The sequence below is a fragment of the Sitophilus oryzae genome, unplaced genomic scaffold (assembly GCF_002938485.1).
Source record: "Sitophilus oryzae breed Bouriz unplaced genomic scaffold, Soryzae_2.0 scaffold_1576_pilon_pilon, whole genome shotgun sequence".
NCBI classification, from domain to species: Eukaryota; Metazoa; Arthropoda; class Insecta; order Coleoptera; family Curculionidae; genus Sitophilus; species Sitophilus oryzae.
The window spans coordinates 7,473,819-7,493,298 of NW_022146254.1; the positions used below are offsets into that span (position 1 = coordinate 7,473,819).

The 19,480-nt window shown below is 32.0% G+C and overlaps 1 protein-coding gene and 1 long non-coding RNA gene across 2 annotated transcripts in view; one reads left to right on the forward strand and one right to left on the reverse strand.

The window, feature by feature from the left end:
* The window catches only part of LOC115879282 (protein charybde-like), a 41,890-nt gene extending 22,826 nt beyond the window's left edge, over positions 1-19,064 (reverse strand). Inside the window, exon 1 of the mRNA XM_030896029.1 lies at positions 18,704-19,064. Coding sequence (XP_030751889.1) covers positions 18,704-18,887 — 184 coding nt within the window. The 5' untranslated portion in view covers positions 18,888-19,064. The remainder of the gene's footprint in view (positions 1-18,703) is intronic.
* LOC115879283 lies at positions 7,036-8,471 on the forward strand. The gene is made up of 3 exons (XR_004049688.1): positions 7,036-7,061; positions 7,147-7,279; positions 7,749-8,471. It is a non-coding gene; the product is annotated as an uncharacterized LOC115879283 (long non-coding RNA).
* Positions 19,065-19,480: the final 416 nt, after the last annotated feature.

The window sequence follows — 19,480 nt, forward strand, 5'->3', positions numbered from 1 at the left end:
AGTAGCAATATGGTAGAACCAAAGTTTTTCTTTAAAAGTGATGGAAATGATGCCGGGCCGAGGGCATTGTGATTTTGAATTTAACGCTGAACGAATTCAACAATTCAAATTTGCAAAGTAATATTTCGCTAGATGATGAGAATTCAGATGTAGAGGAATACGAAGTCAAGCTAGCAAAATTGATAAAAAAAAAGTGGAACTTACTACAGCTCGTACCAATATAAAAGGTAAAAAAATATATTGTTGAACATTACTATTAAAAATGTGTATATTAACCTTCCCTAACATTTAAAATGTGTATCTTAACCTTCCCTATACCTTTTGTATTGAACATTTATGTAAACATCCAAACAAATGAGATAATGGACTTTACCCTTTCGTTGACTCACCCTGTACAGAACAGAAATTTGTACAGGGTAAAAAATGTAATGTATTACGCAACTACAATATTTTTTCGCTAAAGAAGGAGTGATTGACTTTCGAGCCTTTCGAGTTATTTAAGAACCCCACTTATTTAAATTCAACATATTGCTGTTTTCTCATCTATAGTGGCGTTAGGAACGTAAAAAAATACTGTTTTTGCATTTATACGATTTAGAAAATCTGCAAATCCTGTATACTCTGTAGAGAAAAATTGTCTGTTTTAGGTTAACTCCAGTTTTAAGATGGAGAAAAGTATGTCACATATTTAACTGAACGTTGCTTTCTTTTTTAGAATCTCTGTGACCTTTGAAGGAATCTAATAAAGGCAGATCAATTCCAGGACATTACAAAAATCATTCGTCACTAGACAAAATTCACCGGGATACCCTTATATCTATTATTTTTTATTCTGGAAGACAAAATTTCTGGAAGACAAAAATTCGATAAAATTGTATATACCTACTTATCACCAAAATATTAATTCCGAAATAAAGTTATTTTACTAATAAATTTGATATTTATTTCATTTAAATTGTTAGTACTGATCCTATTCCATCAAAATCGACTCAAGCTTTAAACAAAGTGACATATTAATAAATCATTAAGCATTACACTTCAAACTATAAAGTATCTCAAATAAAGTACCGTATGATCGAATAAAAACGGCGTCAGCGATGGCTATGAAATGAAGATCGCTGTCATTTTATATGTAAAATTATATGGGAAATGCAGGGGAAATGTCATCGATTGTCATTTCCGAGCCAACTGGACGCCGTTTTTTCTCGATCATACGGTATAATCTCAATAAGGTTTTGACAAAAGCCAGTATCTGAGACGATTTTACAGAAGTTAGGTTCCCTATTTTCCCCACAGAATATATAATCGCCTTTGTTTCTTAGCTTCAATCTACGTTCAATTGATACGTTCATTTAGGAGACAGGGTCCTTTGGCCCATATACCATTACAGTTTGCAGTAAAAAATTTTACAATTGTAGCATTTTTTTGTAACATAACATTTTTTTTCGAGCATGTAACGTCAACTGTTAAAAGATATCCTTAATTTTAGTAACTAAGCATGGGATTATCATGTGTTTGCCTGGTTCCGCGTCCCCTTTTGTACCGCTTCAGATAATCGAATGAAATATTCGAAATATTCCGAAATGAGGATCGAAAAGCTCCAAGAAGAAGGGGGGGAGAGCATCTTTTCGAGATTGAGTTTTGGGAGATAGGGGGCGAGAGAAAGGGGATGAATGCCTGCCAGCGACCGCCTCCTCTCCATTCAAGATTCGAGAAATTTCAGAATAACATCCCCATCCAGAAGTTTTCGTTTTCTATGTATACACTCGAAACTTCTCAACGAGAATAAAAATAAACAAATCGGAACTGATGGGAGGTTTTAATGATATTGGATAAATACGAGGGTTGTCTTTTATATTTTGCATATAAAAACATAGGAGGCGCTTGTCAACATATACCAAATGTCAAAATTAACCGTTATCTTTAGTTAACGCCAAAGTTTTAGACCGCTTCGTTTAAAGCTGGACCTAAACTGGATTTTTGAAACTGACGAGTCAGCCGAAAAATGGGATTAAAGCGAGAAAAATTTCGCGCAAAATTTTTTTACAATTTTTTAATTACAGTTGCTTAAACAAGAATGCCTTACCGAGTTGGTTTCAGCAATCGACATCAGTCGACAATTTCTCGTTCGTATGGAGAATTTAAACGTGGACGGATTAAGCTTGATTTTCATGGGTCCGTTATCCGTTGATTCAATGGTCTGTCGGCGCTCTGATTGGTTAAAGCGTTGTCGCACCACTTTTCATGCGTACATTTTTTACTCCAGTCCGTCAACGGAGAAAACGTACGATACCGGATGTTTTAACACTTTTTTGACAAATTTGATCTAACCTTAATAAAAATATAGTACGAGAGCAAGCGTCGAGGACACGAGAATTTTAAGAAAGCTTATTCTTTAATATATCTTTTGCTATGGCTCCCTGACCAAAGTGCGGGCCGTCTGGCTATCGGTACACTACTGCGGTTCATTACGGCACATCAGATCTGTACAGGGTATACCATTTTCATGTCTTTTATGAGATTTCTCGTTTATGAGTAGAGATACAATGATGTTTTCACATTATTTTGCTACTTTTTATGAAACTAAATATGCTACACATATGTTTATCCTAGCCTCTTAGTTCTTGAAATACAGGGCGAATTTGTGATGCGCAGTAGTAAACAGATGTTGAACAGAATACAGATGTGATGCGCAGTAGTGAACGTCTACTGGCACTCTGTTTAGGAGAGCATAAGAAAAGATATATTAAAGAAGCAGTTTTCTTAAAATTCTCGAAAACGTTGCTAGCATTGTCCAACAGTAGCGGTACTGTGTCTCGCTAAAAAAACACCGATCAGTCCAGGAAATCAATCCAGGAAAGAAACCAAATATATAAAAATGGAATTTCCTTCCGGAAAGAGGCCAGAAACATTGTACTAGAGCAATGGCAGACACGATGGGAAGCATATAGCAGGTGGACAAAGACTTTCATAACTAATATCAAAGATTGGATAAAATGCGACCAGGTAAACACGGACTACTACATCACGCAAGCCATGACTGGCAGACTGGCCATGGAGTATTTGGTGAGTATCTGCACAAGATCCGCAAGGTTGACTCTCATACTATGCTGGTATTGCGAGGCGTCAGACTCGGCTAACTATACACTATTTGAGTGTCACGCGCACGAAGATATACGGGAAAACGCAGAAACAGTATGTGGTGCGAAGATTACTAGAGCAAACGTCGGAAACCTTCTAACATCATCGAAGTAAATTTTGAAGCGATTTGCGGTATGTTAGGGAACATTGTGAAGAAAAAGGAGAGGACAAAAAAGACAAGATTTGGGTACAGACAAGACCATCATAGAAGAATGATAAGTCTCTAATCTTGATGAAATGCCTTCGGCGGTACCGAGATTGGCGAGCTTAGAGCACATATGGGTCTTTAGTGGGTAGACCCTCTCGCTTGGGGGAGATCCCCACACTCTGGCCCTAAAGGCGTTTCCCATCTATAAAAAAAAGATTCTGTGGGGAAAATGAGGAAACACCAGAACACCTTATCACTGAGTGCGCCGAGACGACGACCGTTCGAGCCATGAACTTTATATGGCTGCGATGTCGAGGATGGAGAGTTGGCGTTTGTGGGGTCGTCTCAGATACTGGCTTGTGATAAAGCCCTGAGATTGTATGATGAGTTATAACTCGTTATAATTCAAGAAAGGGGAATAGACAATATATCTGTAAGGTCGCGTTGATTAACCCCCTCCTAAACATTCTACATTCTACATGAGCATAGAGGTATGTTATGTGTTAAAATCCTACCGCCATTACTCGCTGACGAGTATTTGACACGCATCAGAAGATGGTCACGCAAGGCGTTTTCTTTCATGAGCTTTTCTGTGACTGAAAAGCCCGATACGTGATGTTATCTGTCTACCGCACTCCAGACATTCAAAAATCTCATTGCTTTGTTGCCTCTTTACTTTTTGGTTGTCGCTCTTAGCTGACTTTACAATTCTTCTCCATTCCGTTCTATTGTGAGCTGCCTCTTCCCACTCATTCTGCTTGTTAATTCCCTTTAAGTTTTCGTGGAAAATATCCTTGAACCTTTTGAGTTTGAAAATATCCTTGAACCCTTGAACCTTTTTGAGTCGGCCTCCTCGTACCGAGATTTTGGTATGCGGTTTTCTTGCATTCTGTATACGTGACCAGCCCATCTTAAGCGGGACTTTCTAATCATGACTTCAATACTCTCGCAGTTCAAGGACGCTTTTCAAGGACCGATACGTTTGAGACGTGATGGAACCATTTTATTCTTAAGAGTTGTCTAAGATGTCTCTGTTGCAACTTGTTTAATGCGTTCATGTGTCGGCGGTACGGCACCCAGGTTTCGGTTCCATATAACATGGTGGGAATTATTATCGCTCGGTACACCGCAAGTTTCGTTTTTGTGCTCAAGTCATGATTGTAGAAAACCCTGTCTTTTAATTTCCAGAATGCTCTTGAAGCGCTGCTAATCCTGTGCTGAATTTCAGAGTCGATATTGGCCTTTTCCGAAATCAAACTGCCTGGTAATTGAATTCCGCTACATATTCCAACAGCTCATCTCCGATTTTTAAGCATTGTTGTGATCTTCCGGGGGAGTGCACATGATTTTAGTTTTATCGATGTTCAGCTTAAGTCCCAAGACCTCGTATGCCCATGTATATGTGTTCAACATTTCTTGCAATTGCTGTAACGTATTTGCAACTAGAGTACAGTCATCAGCGTATTGAAGTTCTGTGATGAATCTTGTACGTGTTTTTGCACTGAGTCTTTTTATGTTGAACAGACCGCCGTCGTATCTGTATCTAATGTCCAAACCTCTCTCCTGCAGTTTGCTGTCCACTATAATGGAGAGCGCTGCCATGAATATATTGAATAGGAGAGGCGCTAAGACAAATCCCTGCCTAACGCCTGTGTTTGTTAGGAAGGGATCGCTCAGTGATTCATGATATGACACTCTTGATTTGTTGTTGTTATGGAGGCTTTTACACACTGTAAGAAATTTGATGGGTACTCCGAACTTTTTCATAATTGCCCAAAGTGCATCTCTGTTCACAGAGTCGAAGGCTTTTGTTAGATCGATGAATGCAACGTAAAATTTAGACTGCTGCTCTTTTACTTTTTCCTGTAGTTGCCGGATGGAGAATATGGAATCGACGGTACCGCGGTTGGTGCGAAAACCCGTTTGCGATTCTGGGAGGATTTTTTCTATATGTTAAAATCCTACTTACGTTATTAGTGACATTTGCTGAAGAAATACTTAAATTTATAAATTTAATCGAATTTAGTATAGTATAATTCATTAAAATACTCCAAGTTAATTGGCGTGTCAATTCTACGTAAAAATGTGTGACTTAAAATACCTCTTTTATGTGTTTTTCGTGAGCCACGCTATACTTTTTGATACAGATCTCAATAACACGGACCCTCCGTATCGTTCGTTTGATTCACGGCGATTTTATTTGATTTTTATGGACAGGAAACGAACAACATTTAAAGCGACTGTGTAAAAATCACCGAAAAAAAGCGATCCAAAGCAATGACGGCGATCGCAGTAAAACGTGACCAATTGCCGAGAAACGCGTCGAAATTAACGACGAAGATCGTTAAATCGATCTTGATGAGCCTTTAAAACGGTTATCTACGAGATTGTCTCGATTACACGACAGAAAGTTACCCATATTGATTGAATAAGTGACAACACTGTACATCCATATATCGGGTGGTGCATCGTCTTTGGAAACATAGGAAATCGCTTGCAAATTTTGAACTGTCTAGATATTGGCTCCCTTGTTAATTTTATAGCTATATTATAAAGAGATTTTTTAAAGGTCTGCGTATGCTGGATACTATTATAGAGATGAGCAAAATTGCGATTCTCCAATTGAAACTGCGATTGCGATTTTTAAATCGCTGCGACTGTAACCTGCGATTGCGATTTTAACATTTTAATATTGTGCTAAGTGTATAATTGTCTGTGTATGTACCTGTAGTTTAACAGTCAAAAAAAGTTAATAAATAATATCAGTTGTTTATTGTTTAGCATTTAAATTTTTTTTTTAAGATCTGACAATTTGACTCGAAATACCAAATGTGTGGTACCAAATTATACCTTCGTTCCATTTGAAAACACTGAGATATGATTAAAAATACGATTTGGGCATCTTTTAATCGGCCAGGACAACACACGAAAAACAATAGAAAATTACTTTTTTTCCAAGGATCCTTGACTAAAAATTAGTGTTTTTAACACAGTTATGGCAATCTACCTTAAAATTTAAAATATGATTTTTTTAAGCGTAAATGTCAAAAGTTGACATATGATGTGTCATTATATTCAGAGTGTCATTTTCTATCGTATAAACAAGGATATATAGAATAAGGATATTCGACTGGCCCAAAAAAAACGTGCCGTATTTTGTCGAGGAAGACGATTTCGTCACGACCAATGAGCGTCGAGTATTTGAAATTGAAAACATATAAATTGACGGTAACCTATGTTTTTTGATTCATTTCACTGACAGATGTGATGAGATTGTTATTGTAATTTATTGATCCAAAATCCAAACGTTTTTTGAATAAATAATTTATTTTAAAGTTATTTCCTAGAGGTTTGGTTTGGCCTTCTATATTCTGTTATTTGTCTACTAATAAATAATATCTTATTTTGTATTTCGATGTATGGAAATCCGCAAGTTTTGTATCTGAAGCCGCAAAGAAATTTCGCTCTATAGTGAGAAAAATGTTATATCTTTTTAGGCGCGTAGAATTACAAAATTTCTTATTTCAGATGTTCTAAATGTGAGTGCTTAATGTCAAAAATTAAAATATATACTTGAAATATTTCAAGTTATACCCTTTGCCCTTTGGAAGTAAACAAATATTGAAGAAAGTGTTGTGCCTTCACAGAATTTAAATTGGCATTAGGAATAGATTTCCTTGATTTAGTAATAATATTGCTCATAGAAATTGATAATATACTATTTTATATTCACTCGTTCAAGTGCTGATCTATTTTTAAATTGAATATTTATGTAAGTATTATGTATAACACAATATAAATAATTTAAGGACATAAGAAGTTAAAATTTCAAGTGCCAATATTGATTATTTTTCCAGTTTTATTCAAATATATTGAAATTAATATGGAAACAAAAGTTCATAAATATTATTCTTAATAACAAGAATTGAGATTTGGGCATAAGTTTGAAAAGCCATGTCAGAAGAGTAGGATTAAAGACAAAGTATTAAGGTAACATATATTTACATAAAGTTTTAATAACACTGACAATTTTATTTGTTTATGTTTATTAATTAAAATTTAGTTGCAATTTATTTCATATTCTAATATTTTTGAGAAAATTTTACTTATATACATACCTGAATATTATGCTGCTTTTTTATTTTAAAGTGTGCCGACTGTGCTGTTATTTTTATACTAGTAATATTGTATACTGTAGGTATCGTATTCATATATAGTTATATATATATATCAGTAGTATAGATACTTACTTTCTTTCTATGCGTACTTATATCCTTTATAGTCTTTCTAAGTGCATATAATACTACTTTTTTAAGAGAAGGCAGTTTTTAATAATCTATTGTTAATTCCCCTAATTCTGTGTCCCCTGGTTCTGCTATACAACAATTATATATTTTTTTATCATTACTGATTTTAAAAGTTTCTTTTCAAAGAATTTGACCATATATTTTTTTTTCAGAGTAATTGGGCTGTTCCTGAACAATATTGAATATAAATATTCAAAAATATGATAAACTGCATATCCTACTAAGTAGATCAATACCAAAATTCCATTAGAGAAATAAGTTAAAATTATGTTTTACTTGTATAATTTTCTTGCTATTTGTCCACCATTATTTGTGACTTAGAAATTAAATAGTCAAAAAGAATTTAGTACCAGTTTTTATTTCCCAAAAAAAATAATTGTTAAATAATTACATATTGCTTAAGATACAGTATATTATATTGTGTTTATAGTTGATAATTCTAGTTCTTAGTTGTTTATAGTTGATAATTAACAATATTTCTGATGTTAGATATTATATTAGATAAAAAATTTAATTACCAACAGCTACCTACCTATGTAGCTGCAGATTATTATATTGTGTAGTAGGTACTGTATAATTCTTTAGTTCAAGAAACAAATATCAGTACAAGTATATAACCAAAAAAATGTTGATGCAAATTCTTTGTATAACATACGTACCCCTATGGTATTCAACTTTTCATTGTTCTTTTAATTAGATACACAATAAGCACATTAATTCGTTTATTAAACAACCAAAACTCTAACTACTTAAATTCACAATATAAATATCACAATAAATGTATAAGCTTTGATCAATTCCTATTATTAATACCTGACGACTTCATACTTTATAACTACCAATGGCTATCCTACTAACACACTAGCCAACTAATATTAAATCTGTTCTAAAAAAATACAACATAAAGACATCGTTATTGCAATAATATAGAAATATATTCCATGTATCATTAACTACCTAGGTATAAATACAATACCCACATCTTCTTTTAAGCGAATAGTGCGTTAGGAGGCAGAAATATTGCCTGCATTGTACATCGTACAAATTGGCTAGAATTTATTAATATCCATTGCAAACATTTCTCTTTCAAAGGGTCTAAATGTTTTGTCTTTTACTGTGTCCCTGTAATATGTTATCAATTAACAACAGTTATCAAATATGACCTGGACAATAATAATTGTTTTTAACTTTTTCAAACTAAACTCTTTAAACAAACTATATAAATAAAATTTATCTCATAACCTAACTTGCTGCTAGAATTTCTTCTTGTTATTCTATGTTCCTGTATTGTTATTCTTCACATTATCAATTTCTATGAGCAATATCATTACTAAATCAAGAAAATCTATTCCTAATGCCAATTTAAATTCTGTGAAGGCACAACACTTTCTTCAATATTTGTTTACTTCCAAAAAATGTCAAAGCATATAACTTGAAATAATATATCAAGTATATATTTAAATTTTTGACATGCACTCACATTTAGAACATCTGAAATAAGAAATTTTGTAATTCTACACGTCTAAAAAAGATATAATAACATTTTTCTCACTATAGAGCGAAATTTCTTTGCGGCTTCAGATACAAAACTTGCGGATTTCCATACATCGAAATACAAAATAAGATATTATTTATTAGTAGACAAATACCAAAATATAGAAGGCCAAACCAAACTCTAGGAAATAACTTTAAAATACATTATTTTTTCAAAAACGTTTGGATCTATAAATTACAATAATAATCTCATCACGTCTGTCAGTGAAATGAGTCAAAAAACATAGGTTACCGTCAATTTATATGTTTTCAATTTCAAATACTCGACGCTCATTGGTCGTGACGTAATCGTCTTCCTCGACAAAATACGGCATATTTTCCTACATAGCCCGCTATAGGGAGTTGAATATCCTTCTTCTATATATCCTTGCGTATAAAGTAAAAAAATACCGAGGGTGCATTCCATCCATTTAAAAATTAAAAGTTGTAGTCATTTTCAGTGACACAGGAAGTGATCGAAACGAATTGAATACGTCAATCAATCCTAATTTATGTAATATGCCAACACACCAAATCTCGTTTTTTATCAGAAAAAATAAAAAAGTTATAGGGGGCGAACCACTCTTGAGAAACACTCGGTATATTATTAATTTTGGCCTTAGAAAATAATACCTTTTACTATAAAATGTTTCAATAGACCACAAAATTACATCCAAAAAAAATCGCAAATCGCAAGTCCTGAAAATTCAAACTCGCAGATAGAAGGTTATCACGTTCCTGGTTTACGACATCACAATCGCAGCAAAATCGCAACTCGCAACTACAGGGTGAGTCTTAAATAAGTGCAAATATTTTCAGGGCTGATACACCTCGATAAAAGAAACATATTTTCTCTTTACCGTTTTTCAAATAAATCTAAAATAACCGAGATATCTTATTTTGAAAATTTCCAAAAAAAATATTTATTGTTAAAATTTTGAGAACCACTGGATCTTTTCTGGATTTTCTTTCTTGTAAATTTTATCTACTACCTATGTTGTCATATTATCAACAAATTATATTTTTTAACTAAAAACTAAAAAAAAATCCAAAATTTTTTTTCAAAAAATTCCAATTTTCATTTTTTTGCGAAAAAAACCTCATAATCGTGTATGTGGGGTCGAAATATACTACCCCTAAAAATATTTGCACTTATTTAAGACTCACCCTGTATAGTAGATAATATTGGTTGCCTAAATTGAAACTCGCAAATAAAAGAAATCGCAGTGGCAGTTTCCTATGAGAACCAATCGCAGGTGGCGATTGCAAAACTGCATCTATTTTTAAAATAAAACTGAACAACGGTACTTACTTAAGGTACATCCGACGTACCTTAAGTTGTTAGATTTCAAAGATTGCAAAGTATATCAACCGATTTTAAATTAGTACGATTCAAACAGCGTCCAAATGTATTTGACCGTGCCTAACCAGGCTTAAAAATCACTCCCATAATAAAAGTTACGTCCTGTATACAAATATCTTGTTATATATTAACTTAACTGAATTTTAAAGTAGACTAAGGTTACAAGAAAATCGTCTAAAATATTTTTGATGCTACTTCCGCAAGTGTTTAATGTTTATTTTTATAATATGATTTTAAATTAGATTTTTAAAATTTTACATCTGTGGAGTTGACAGCGATATTTTAGCTGTAATATAATGTTGACTTAAACGATTCTTTAAATAATATTACACATTTTTTAAATTGGTAATTGCCAAACATTAAATATGATTAAACATTAAAAAATTATGTATGTACAGTGTGTCCCATTTTAGTTGAAATCATAGGGTATCTCCGTTATTAGTGAAGATAGAAGGGTGCGTTTTGCACAAACCTGTCCCACTTTTTCGTCAAACGGAAGATGCTGCAAACAAAATTTTCATAGCCCTCTTCATTTCTGAGCTACAGAGTCTTTTCGAAAATTTTACAATTTGGGACACCCCCTGTATCTCTGTTATTGTTAAAGGTATCGAGAAGGCGAAAACTGCTTATTGTAGAACTTTTTACGTAGAATACAGTGGCGTAGTCTGTTTTTCTACCAAAAAAATATTTTTGAAAATATGTACTAAAGTTATGTTTTTTCAAATGGAACACCCTGTATATTTATAAATCATATGATCTGTCTTGCTATGAGCTTCTCAAAAATATATATCACTCTATATTTATTTTCACTATTTACTGCAATATTTAAAATATATCATTTTCTTATTAGTAGGCCGTGATAAATAACAAAAAATCAAAATGGTATTTACTAAAATAGTCATACACATATTAAAATTTATTTGGGATTGATATATTTTACTTTGAAATAACTGTTACCACTGAAACTGTGAATATATTTTTCTTTTTTTTATAACGGGATGGGTTTGCAAATATCTAAATCTTGAATTATTAAAGCATTTTTCAGGTGTTCGACATTGTTGTAGTGCCCACGATATATTTCGTATTTCAAAAATCCCCAAAATCAGAAATCGAGAACGGCGAAATCCGGGAATCGAGGAGGCTACCAATATGCGTTCATTGGTTCCAATTCATTGATTTGAAAAATAATAATTTAACAGTATTCTAATATTTCCATAGTTATGAGGGGGAATGTTTCCCATCTTGCTGAAAGTATATTTCACGTAAATTAGCTAAAGGAATATCTAAAATTTCCGATACGATAGATTATTCTTACGTAAACACGTATTCCAAGATTTACATATAGCGGTAGAGAGTTAAGTTTCCCTAATATATAAAGAATTTATTAGCGGCTCCCAAAATAAAACAAGAGACAGATAGCAGTATACTTTTAATAATTCTTTAGTATCTTTTATTATCAATCATGGCCTATGATAAATATGATATTTTAATAAAAACTTTAAGAAATTTTATAAATTCTTCTTAATATTTTAAGAAAAACAGACTACGGCACTGTATTCTACGTAAAAAGTTCTACAATAAACAATTTTCACCTTCTCGATAGCTTTAACAATAACAGAGATACAGGAGGTGTCCCAAATTGCAAAATTTTCAAAAAGACCCTGTAGCTCGGAAATGAAGAGGGCTATGAAAATTTTGTTTATGGCATCTTCCGTTTGACAAAAAAGTGAGATAGGTTTGTGCAAACCGCACCCTTCTATCTTCACTAATAACGAAGATACCGTATGATTTCAACCAAAATGGGACACCCTGTACAGGTTGGCTCGAATTCGACGCTCATCATTGGGATTTCGGAAACCGTAAGAGATACAGGATGGGTTAGATGGAGGCAAAGTTAAATAAAATGCCGTATTGCATTTTGAAAAATTCCGAATACTTCCGAATATATTTGAAAAAAAAACGGAATTTTCAATTTTGTTTTCTATTTTTTCCTGGCTTTATTTGTTAAGATAACTTAAAATGAAAAACACATTTTCATGGCTACTTTTTCTGCTCTATAACTCTGTGTGATTAAATATTGACTCTGACGTTTCGGCCGACGTTTGTCTGATATTCGACGGTTCGTACAGAAAATTCCATCACCAGAATATTTTATGCAAAAAAATAAATAAAAATACAATACGGCATTTTATTGAGCACCAAATTGTGCCATTTAACCGATCCTGTATCTCTTACGGTTTCCGAAATCCCAATGATGGGCGTCGAATTCGAGCCACTCTGTACATGTGAGAGATGATTTTTCAAAATTTAATAATTTGAAGCTGAAGTTTCTCTTATTTACCCTAAATCATTGATTATTTACCATCAATCAGTTTCTAGTTATTTACACTAAATCATTGAAAGAAATATTTGTTAACTATCTTTCAAATGACAAAAAAAAGTTTTAAATTTGCCAGGCTAATTAATCTAACTTTATATTAAAGCCTCTCCAAAGAATCAGGGAATATTTCGCCAGACTCCAGACTACATCCAAAGAACGACAGAAAATACTGTATGCTCGAAAAAAAAACCGGTGTCAAGAAAAAAAGTTATTACTCTTCAAACTAGTTAAAAAATACGTAGGTGTCGTCCTCTACAAGTAGGAGTCATATTGACATCAAATCAAACTTCTCATGTCAAAAAACTCCCATACACGAATTTTCATCCGAATCTTCTTCTTTACGTGCCGTCTCTTTCGTGGAGGTTGGCGATCACATTGGCAAAATCTTCGCGATTCTCGGCTTTCCTTATAAGTTCTTCAAAAGTTAGGTGAGTCCAGTTTCTGATGTTTCCCAACCAAGATAGTTTCTTCCTGCCGAGACCTCTCTTTCCTTCAATCTTACCCTTAACTATCAATTGTAAGACGTGGTATTTTTCATTTCTCAATATATGCCCTAAGTATGATGTTTTTCTTATTTTTATTATATTGAGCAATTCTCTCTCTCTCTGCCTATTCTGTTGTAGACTTCAGTATTTGTGATATGGGTCAAATATATCAGTCAATATTCATCCGAATATTGACTGATATTACTTCAGAAAGTATTTGAAAAAAATCGAAATAAAAATGAAACTTCTACACCCTGATGTGTCTCCGAAACAAGCATTTTAGGACATATTTATACAGAGTGCTTCAAAACAAATGCGAACAACTTTAGGGGGTGATTCCTTGTTCAAAATAAAGGGTAGTTTGCTTTATAAACATTGGGTCAAAAGTCAACCATTAGGGTGATATCGCGGTACAAAGATGGCGGAAAATTAAGGTTTTTATTTTTTATCTTGAAAACAAAAAGAGATAGACTAATGAAATTTTATGGAAGCATTACTGTTATGAAAACACACTTTCTAGTAATTTTTTCACTTTTTTAAAATAAGTGGAAGGGGTTGAAATAAACTACCCCTATCATTCTTGTTAACGAAATTTAAAGAAAAATCTTATCAAACACATACAAAAAAATTAATTTGGATAGTTTAGTTTGTTTAGAAACTTTTTTATCTCTTGTGTTTTTTTGATAAACTCACCGATTTGAAATTAAAAAATAAAATGTAAAGCATTACATGTCAGGACAAAAAACATTTTTAGATTAAGAATCTAGTGATAATAACGATAATAATAATCATCTAGATAATAACGTATTGCAGTAGAGTAATGTCAAATAAAATAATATTAGGAACATCCTAAAAAGTAACAGCGGCCGACTAGATTTTTTCCTAAAAAAATTACAGCAGCCCACTAGATTCTTTATCAGAAAATGTTTTTTGTCCTGGCATGTAATGCTTTACATTTTATTTTTTAATTTCAAATCGGTGAGTTTTATCAAAAAAATACAAGAGATAAAAAAGTTTCTAAACAAACTAAACTATCCAAATTAATTTTTTTGCATGTGTTTGATAAGATTTTTCTTTAAATTTCGTTAACAAGAATAATAGGGGTAGTTTATTTCAACCCCTTCCACTTTATTTCAACCCCAACCCCTTTTAAAAAGTGAAAAAATTACCAGAAAGTGTGTTTTCATAACAGTAATGCTTCCATAAAATTTTATTAGTCTATCTCTTTTCGTTTTCAAGACAAAAAATAAAAACATTATTTTTCCGCCATGTTTGTACCGCGATATCTCCCTAATGGTTGACTTTTGACCCAACATTTATAAAGCAAACTACCCTTTATTTTGAACAAGGAATCACCCCCTGAAGTTTTTCGCATTTGTTTTGAAACACCCTGTATAAACTTTTTTACTTAATTTTGTCTGCAGAATATGCTGCCGAAGTTTCCGGAATACTGTTCGGACCACCCCGTATAAATATATTTTTAAAACATCAATATTTTATCATGCTGGTAACAAAAAAGAAAACTGATAAAAGCGGCGAAATATAAATATATATACAGGGTGCTACAAATTCGAGGTACAAGCATTGGTATCTCGGTAACCGTAATAGATCCAAATATACCGTATGATCGAAAAAAAATGGCGTCAAGTTGGGTTGGAAATGACGATCGATGACATTTCCCATATAATTTTACATATAAAATGACAGCGACCTTCATTTCATAGCCATCGCTGACGCCGTTTTGATTCGATCATATGGTAGTTAAATTGGGGCAAAGTTGCGCTTTGTGATGATGTTCGCCAAGATGTCATCAAAAAAGTTTTAGAAATTTCAAGGATTGCGGAGTTTTTTGAAAAAAACGGATTTTTTGGAAAATCAATTTTATTTTTTCCTGTCGTTACTTTTAAGAAAATCAAAAAACTAATTGCACATTCTCATAATTACTTTATTAGGGCTATCTGATAGTATTTTTAGATTTTCAAATTAGCTGATAATTTGTGAGATACAGAAGCCAACTTAATTTTTTTAAATACGGACCTGCATTTTTTATTTTCGGTTTTGAAAGAACTCGGTCTCCTGGGTACAATTATATGCCATACTTTATACTTTTTTTTTGTTTTGGGTACCTTAACAACAAGAAAACTATTTAATTATTATTCAAAATAATTTCCGACTCTGTTTTTTTAAATTATTTAATCTGATTATATTCATCGTAACAATATTGATCAGCACTAATTAACATTGAATAAGGAAAATCCAGCCAATTGGAAGATTCAAATAAATTATATCCAGGTCAGCAATTTAAAGATATTATTTTTATTATTTTTTATTGTGAATTTTAAATCTCAGTGTGCGATCTAATAATATGCGTAATATTCATCGTAGTTATTATAAATAAATAAACTTCTACAAACTAGTTTCTAATATTCTACGAAAGGGTTACAACCCTCCCTATTGCACAAATTTATTTTTCGTTCAATTTTATTATTTTTAGCTCTTTGAACTTTCTTCTTATACTTCCGAAAGCATTTTGTATTCTTTATTGTAAATGTTGAGATGTATTGATTTCACTTTTATAAATGACATGATGTACTCATTTGTATATTATTTTTTATTATTTTATTGTGTTTGATTTTCAATATTTAATGTTTGACCCCACGTCATTTTTAAGTTTGAAAGCTTATCGATACTGTAACGATGAATAGATTAAATATTAAAAAAAAAACAGAGCCGGACTTGAAATTAGTTTAAATAAATTGTGTTCAAATGTCCGAAACAAAAAAAAAAAGTATAAAGTGTGGCATATCATTGTATTCAGGAGACCGAGTTCTTTAAAAATCTGACATAAAAAATGCAGGTCCGTATTTAAAAAAATTAAGTTGACCTCTGTATCTCACAAATTATCAGCTAATTTGAAAATCTAAAAATACTGTCAGATAGCCCTTATAAAGTGGCTATGAGGATATGCAATTAGTTTTTTGATTTTCTTAAAAGTAACGCAAGGAAAAAATAAAATTCATTTTTTAAAAAAATCCGTTTTTTCCTTGAAAAAATCCTTGAAATTTTTAAAACTTTTTTGATGGCATCTTGGTGAACATCCCAAAGCGCAACTTTGCCCCAATTTAACCATGTTCGTATCTATTACGGTTACCGAGATACCAATGCTCGTACCTCGAATTTGTAGCACCCTGTATAATTAGAAGAAACTAAGTAATGCAACATAAAAAAGTACAGAAGGATTATCACATCCCATTTCATTGAATAAATGACTGAACTTCAAACGAGCTTTTGTTACCCGGCACCTCCACCATTTTTTAAAGAAATTTCGAAATATTTTCTATTAATTAAAATTAATGTAAAGAAAAAAGAAGTATTAACAATAAAACAAAATGCTATTATTTAGGTAGTTAAAAGATTACTTAGAAGTTTTCTAAAAACAGAAAATTACTTAACATTTAACTGAATTTAAAGTAATAGAAAACTAAAATTTAGTAACTGAACTAGACATTTGTTATTATTTGTTACCTAAAACTTGGAAAAGGTTTAATTTTGCTTGCAATATATTTAGAGTATGATTTGAATAAAAATCAAACTACCTCAAATATGTTATTACAGTCTGTTCCTATTAAAAATTTAGTAAAACAAAGAATTAGAAAATTGTTTGAATTATATCCAAATTACTTTGTGTTCCTTTAAAGCAAAACAAGATAAACCAATTGTATACTCCTTTATATTCTATTTATAGATATACTGTTAAAGATATCAATATATACCACTGATAACTGTTCTGCATTTGACTTTTTATGAAAGATCTAAGAAAGAAATAATTTTAAAATGAAATTAATAAATGTTAAAATGCAACAGTTTTTCAGGCATCTAAACTCAGACGAATAATTATACAAAAACTCTGGTTTTTTGTATAATTATAATTCCTAATTTTTAAAATTTATCTGCTTTTATGTATTTTTTTAGCATTTAAGCCTCATGATGAGGTAGGTCCTGACACCCCGGAACTTGTTGGATTAGGTAAGTATTTAATATTTAGAAAAAAACATAAGTCATTTAATTTAAGGATTTTCTAGGCGTTTCATATTAAAATCTACTCGCATCGGGTCAACCAAAATTACTTAAAATTGAAATGCTTTTTCATCAAATTAAATAAGTAACCAGTTTTTATTAAAAAAAAACACCAAAGTTATATGTATATTTAATAATATCCCAAAATATCCCAAGCAGTATCATACCATTTTATTTTAACGCTGTACTTGATTTATACAAATCATAACCATGTTCTTATCATAAATAGTTTAAAAGTACTTAATAAAAAATATTATACCTTTTCATTCCAATCAATATCATACCAAGGAATAATAAATATTTTCCCATCAGAGCAATGGCAAATATTAATAATAGCATTAGCGTAACTACTGGGGGGCCCGGGGGTGCAGGGTCCACTCCAGATACTGCTGGGCACCTCTGCCATGTTGTTTTGTTCAAAAAATGTGTTATTTTTTTTAACAAAATTTGTAGGTTTTGAAATAATGCAGTGGAACACAGTTTGATAACCAAGTCTATGAAATTTATTGATAGAGAAATTCATGTAAGCGTTTTTTAAAAAAATGTGTTTATTTTTTAAAGGTATTTTACACTTTTAGGTATTTTACATTTTTTTCAAAAAACAAAATTCCTAAGCCCCCCCTCGGGGCTCAACCCGTGCCACCTCCACAAGATGAATTGCTAGTTACGCTAATGAATAATAGCCTTGTATATGAATATATAAACAAGGATAATAGGTACTTAATAAATGGTTATGAAATTTTTAGTACTCTAATTATTAGGTATTTTAATATTCATAATTCTTCCCAAAAAATCACAAAACCCTATAAGTACATTTTTAAAATGTTTCTTATAAAACATAACACACACAACAAAATCCTACATACCTATATCGAGGATTAACACACCTACCTTTGTTACTACTTTTTTAAAATTACCTACTTTAATTAATGAGTAGATGATTTTTTACATAAAATGAGCACCAAGATTATTTTGTTTAAAATTATTGAGAAATTAGGCTAATCAAAAATCTTATTAGGAAGATGTTGAATAAATGCCAGAATATTTTAAGTTAGGCATGAGGTTATAAAAAAATTAGTTTTTTTAAATCTAATATGGCACCAATACTAAATCTGCCTACTATTAAAATATTCATTATTATTTGATGATGTATATTTTATCCAATTACACTCATTATTAGCAAACCAAAATGAAAAAACAAGGGTAGATATTTATTTCTAAAAATAAATAGCAAATAGACAAAAAGCACATCGTCATCAAAGAACTTACTTGTCGTAACAGGTACAGGACTGTCGGCCAAAACGGACTCAATTATATCTGAAGACATAATTTTCGGGATAGTATTGCCTTGAAAATCTTCGGCCCTAGGCAATACTCCAGACAGTTTGGTAAAAACAGCCTGTAGTTTGGAGTCTTTGGCCAAACTCTCCTCTTGAAAGCTGCTCCGAAACATGGCTCTTCTTTTTCTAAATCCGATTCCAACGGTTTTTTTTTCAAATAAATATCTTTTGTTCTAGGGTGCTAACGAAAAGTGGAGCTACCATAGCCCTGCTCGCATCGCCGTCCTATGATGGTGATGATATGAAGCCGGTGCGGAGGAGGAGATGTTGCATCGATGCCGGCTAACAAAGAACTCGCTGTAATATCAGCTGATCGACCGGCAGGCCTCCACATCGCGCAGTGGACAGGCGCACTGCCGTTGGGACAAAATAATTTAGGGGTTTCGGACATAAAACCAAGTCTCTTTGTTCTATAATTTCTCAGAATAATTCATGTTTTTTAAAACATGCAAACTTTAAAATAATATTACGTTTTATATGTATATACTTACTGTTTCTATTTGATCTTTCTTACCCTTTCTATCTCTGATATAAAAGTATCTCATAATATGTTATTATTAAGGAATAAAGAATTTTATATAGGTCTACGTAACTTCCAAAAAAAATGGGTATTGGTATATGCCCAAAAACATAAGAAACTGTTTGTATAATAACTATCTTAATTTTTAGTTCTGACCGATTACAAAAATAAAAATATATTCCAGAA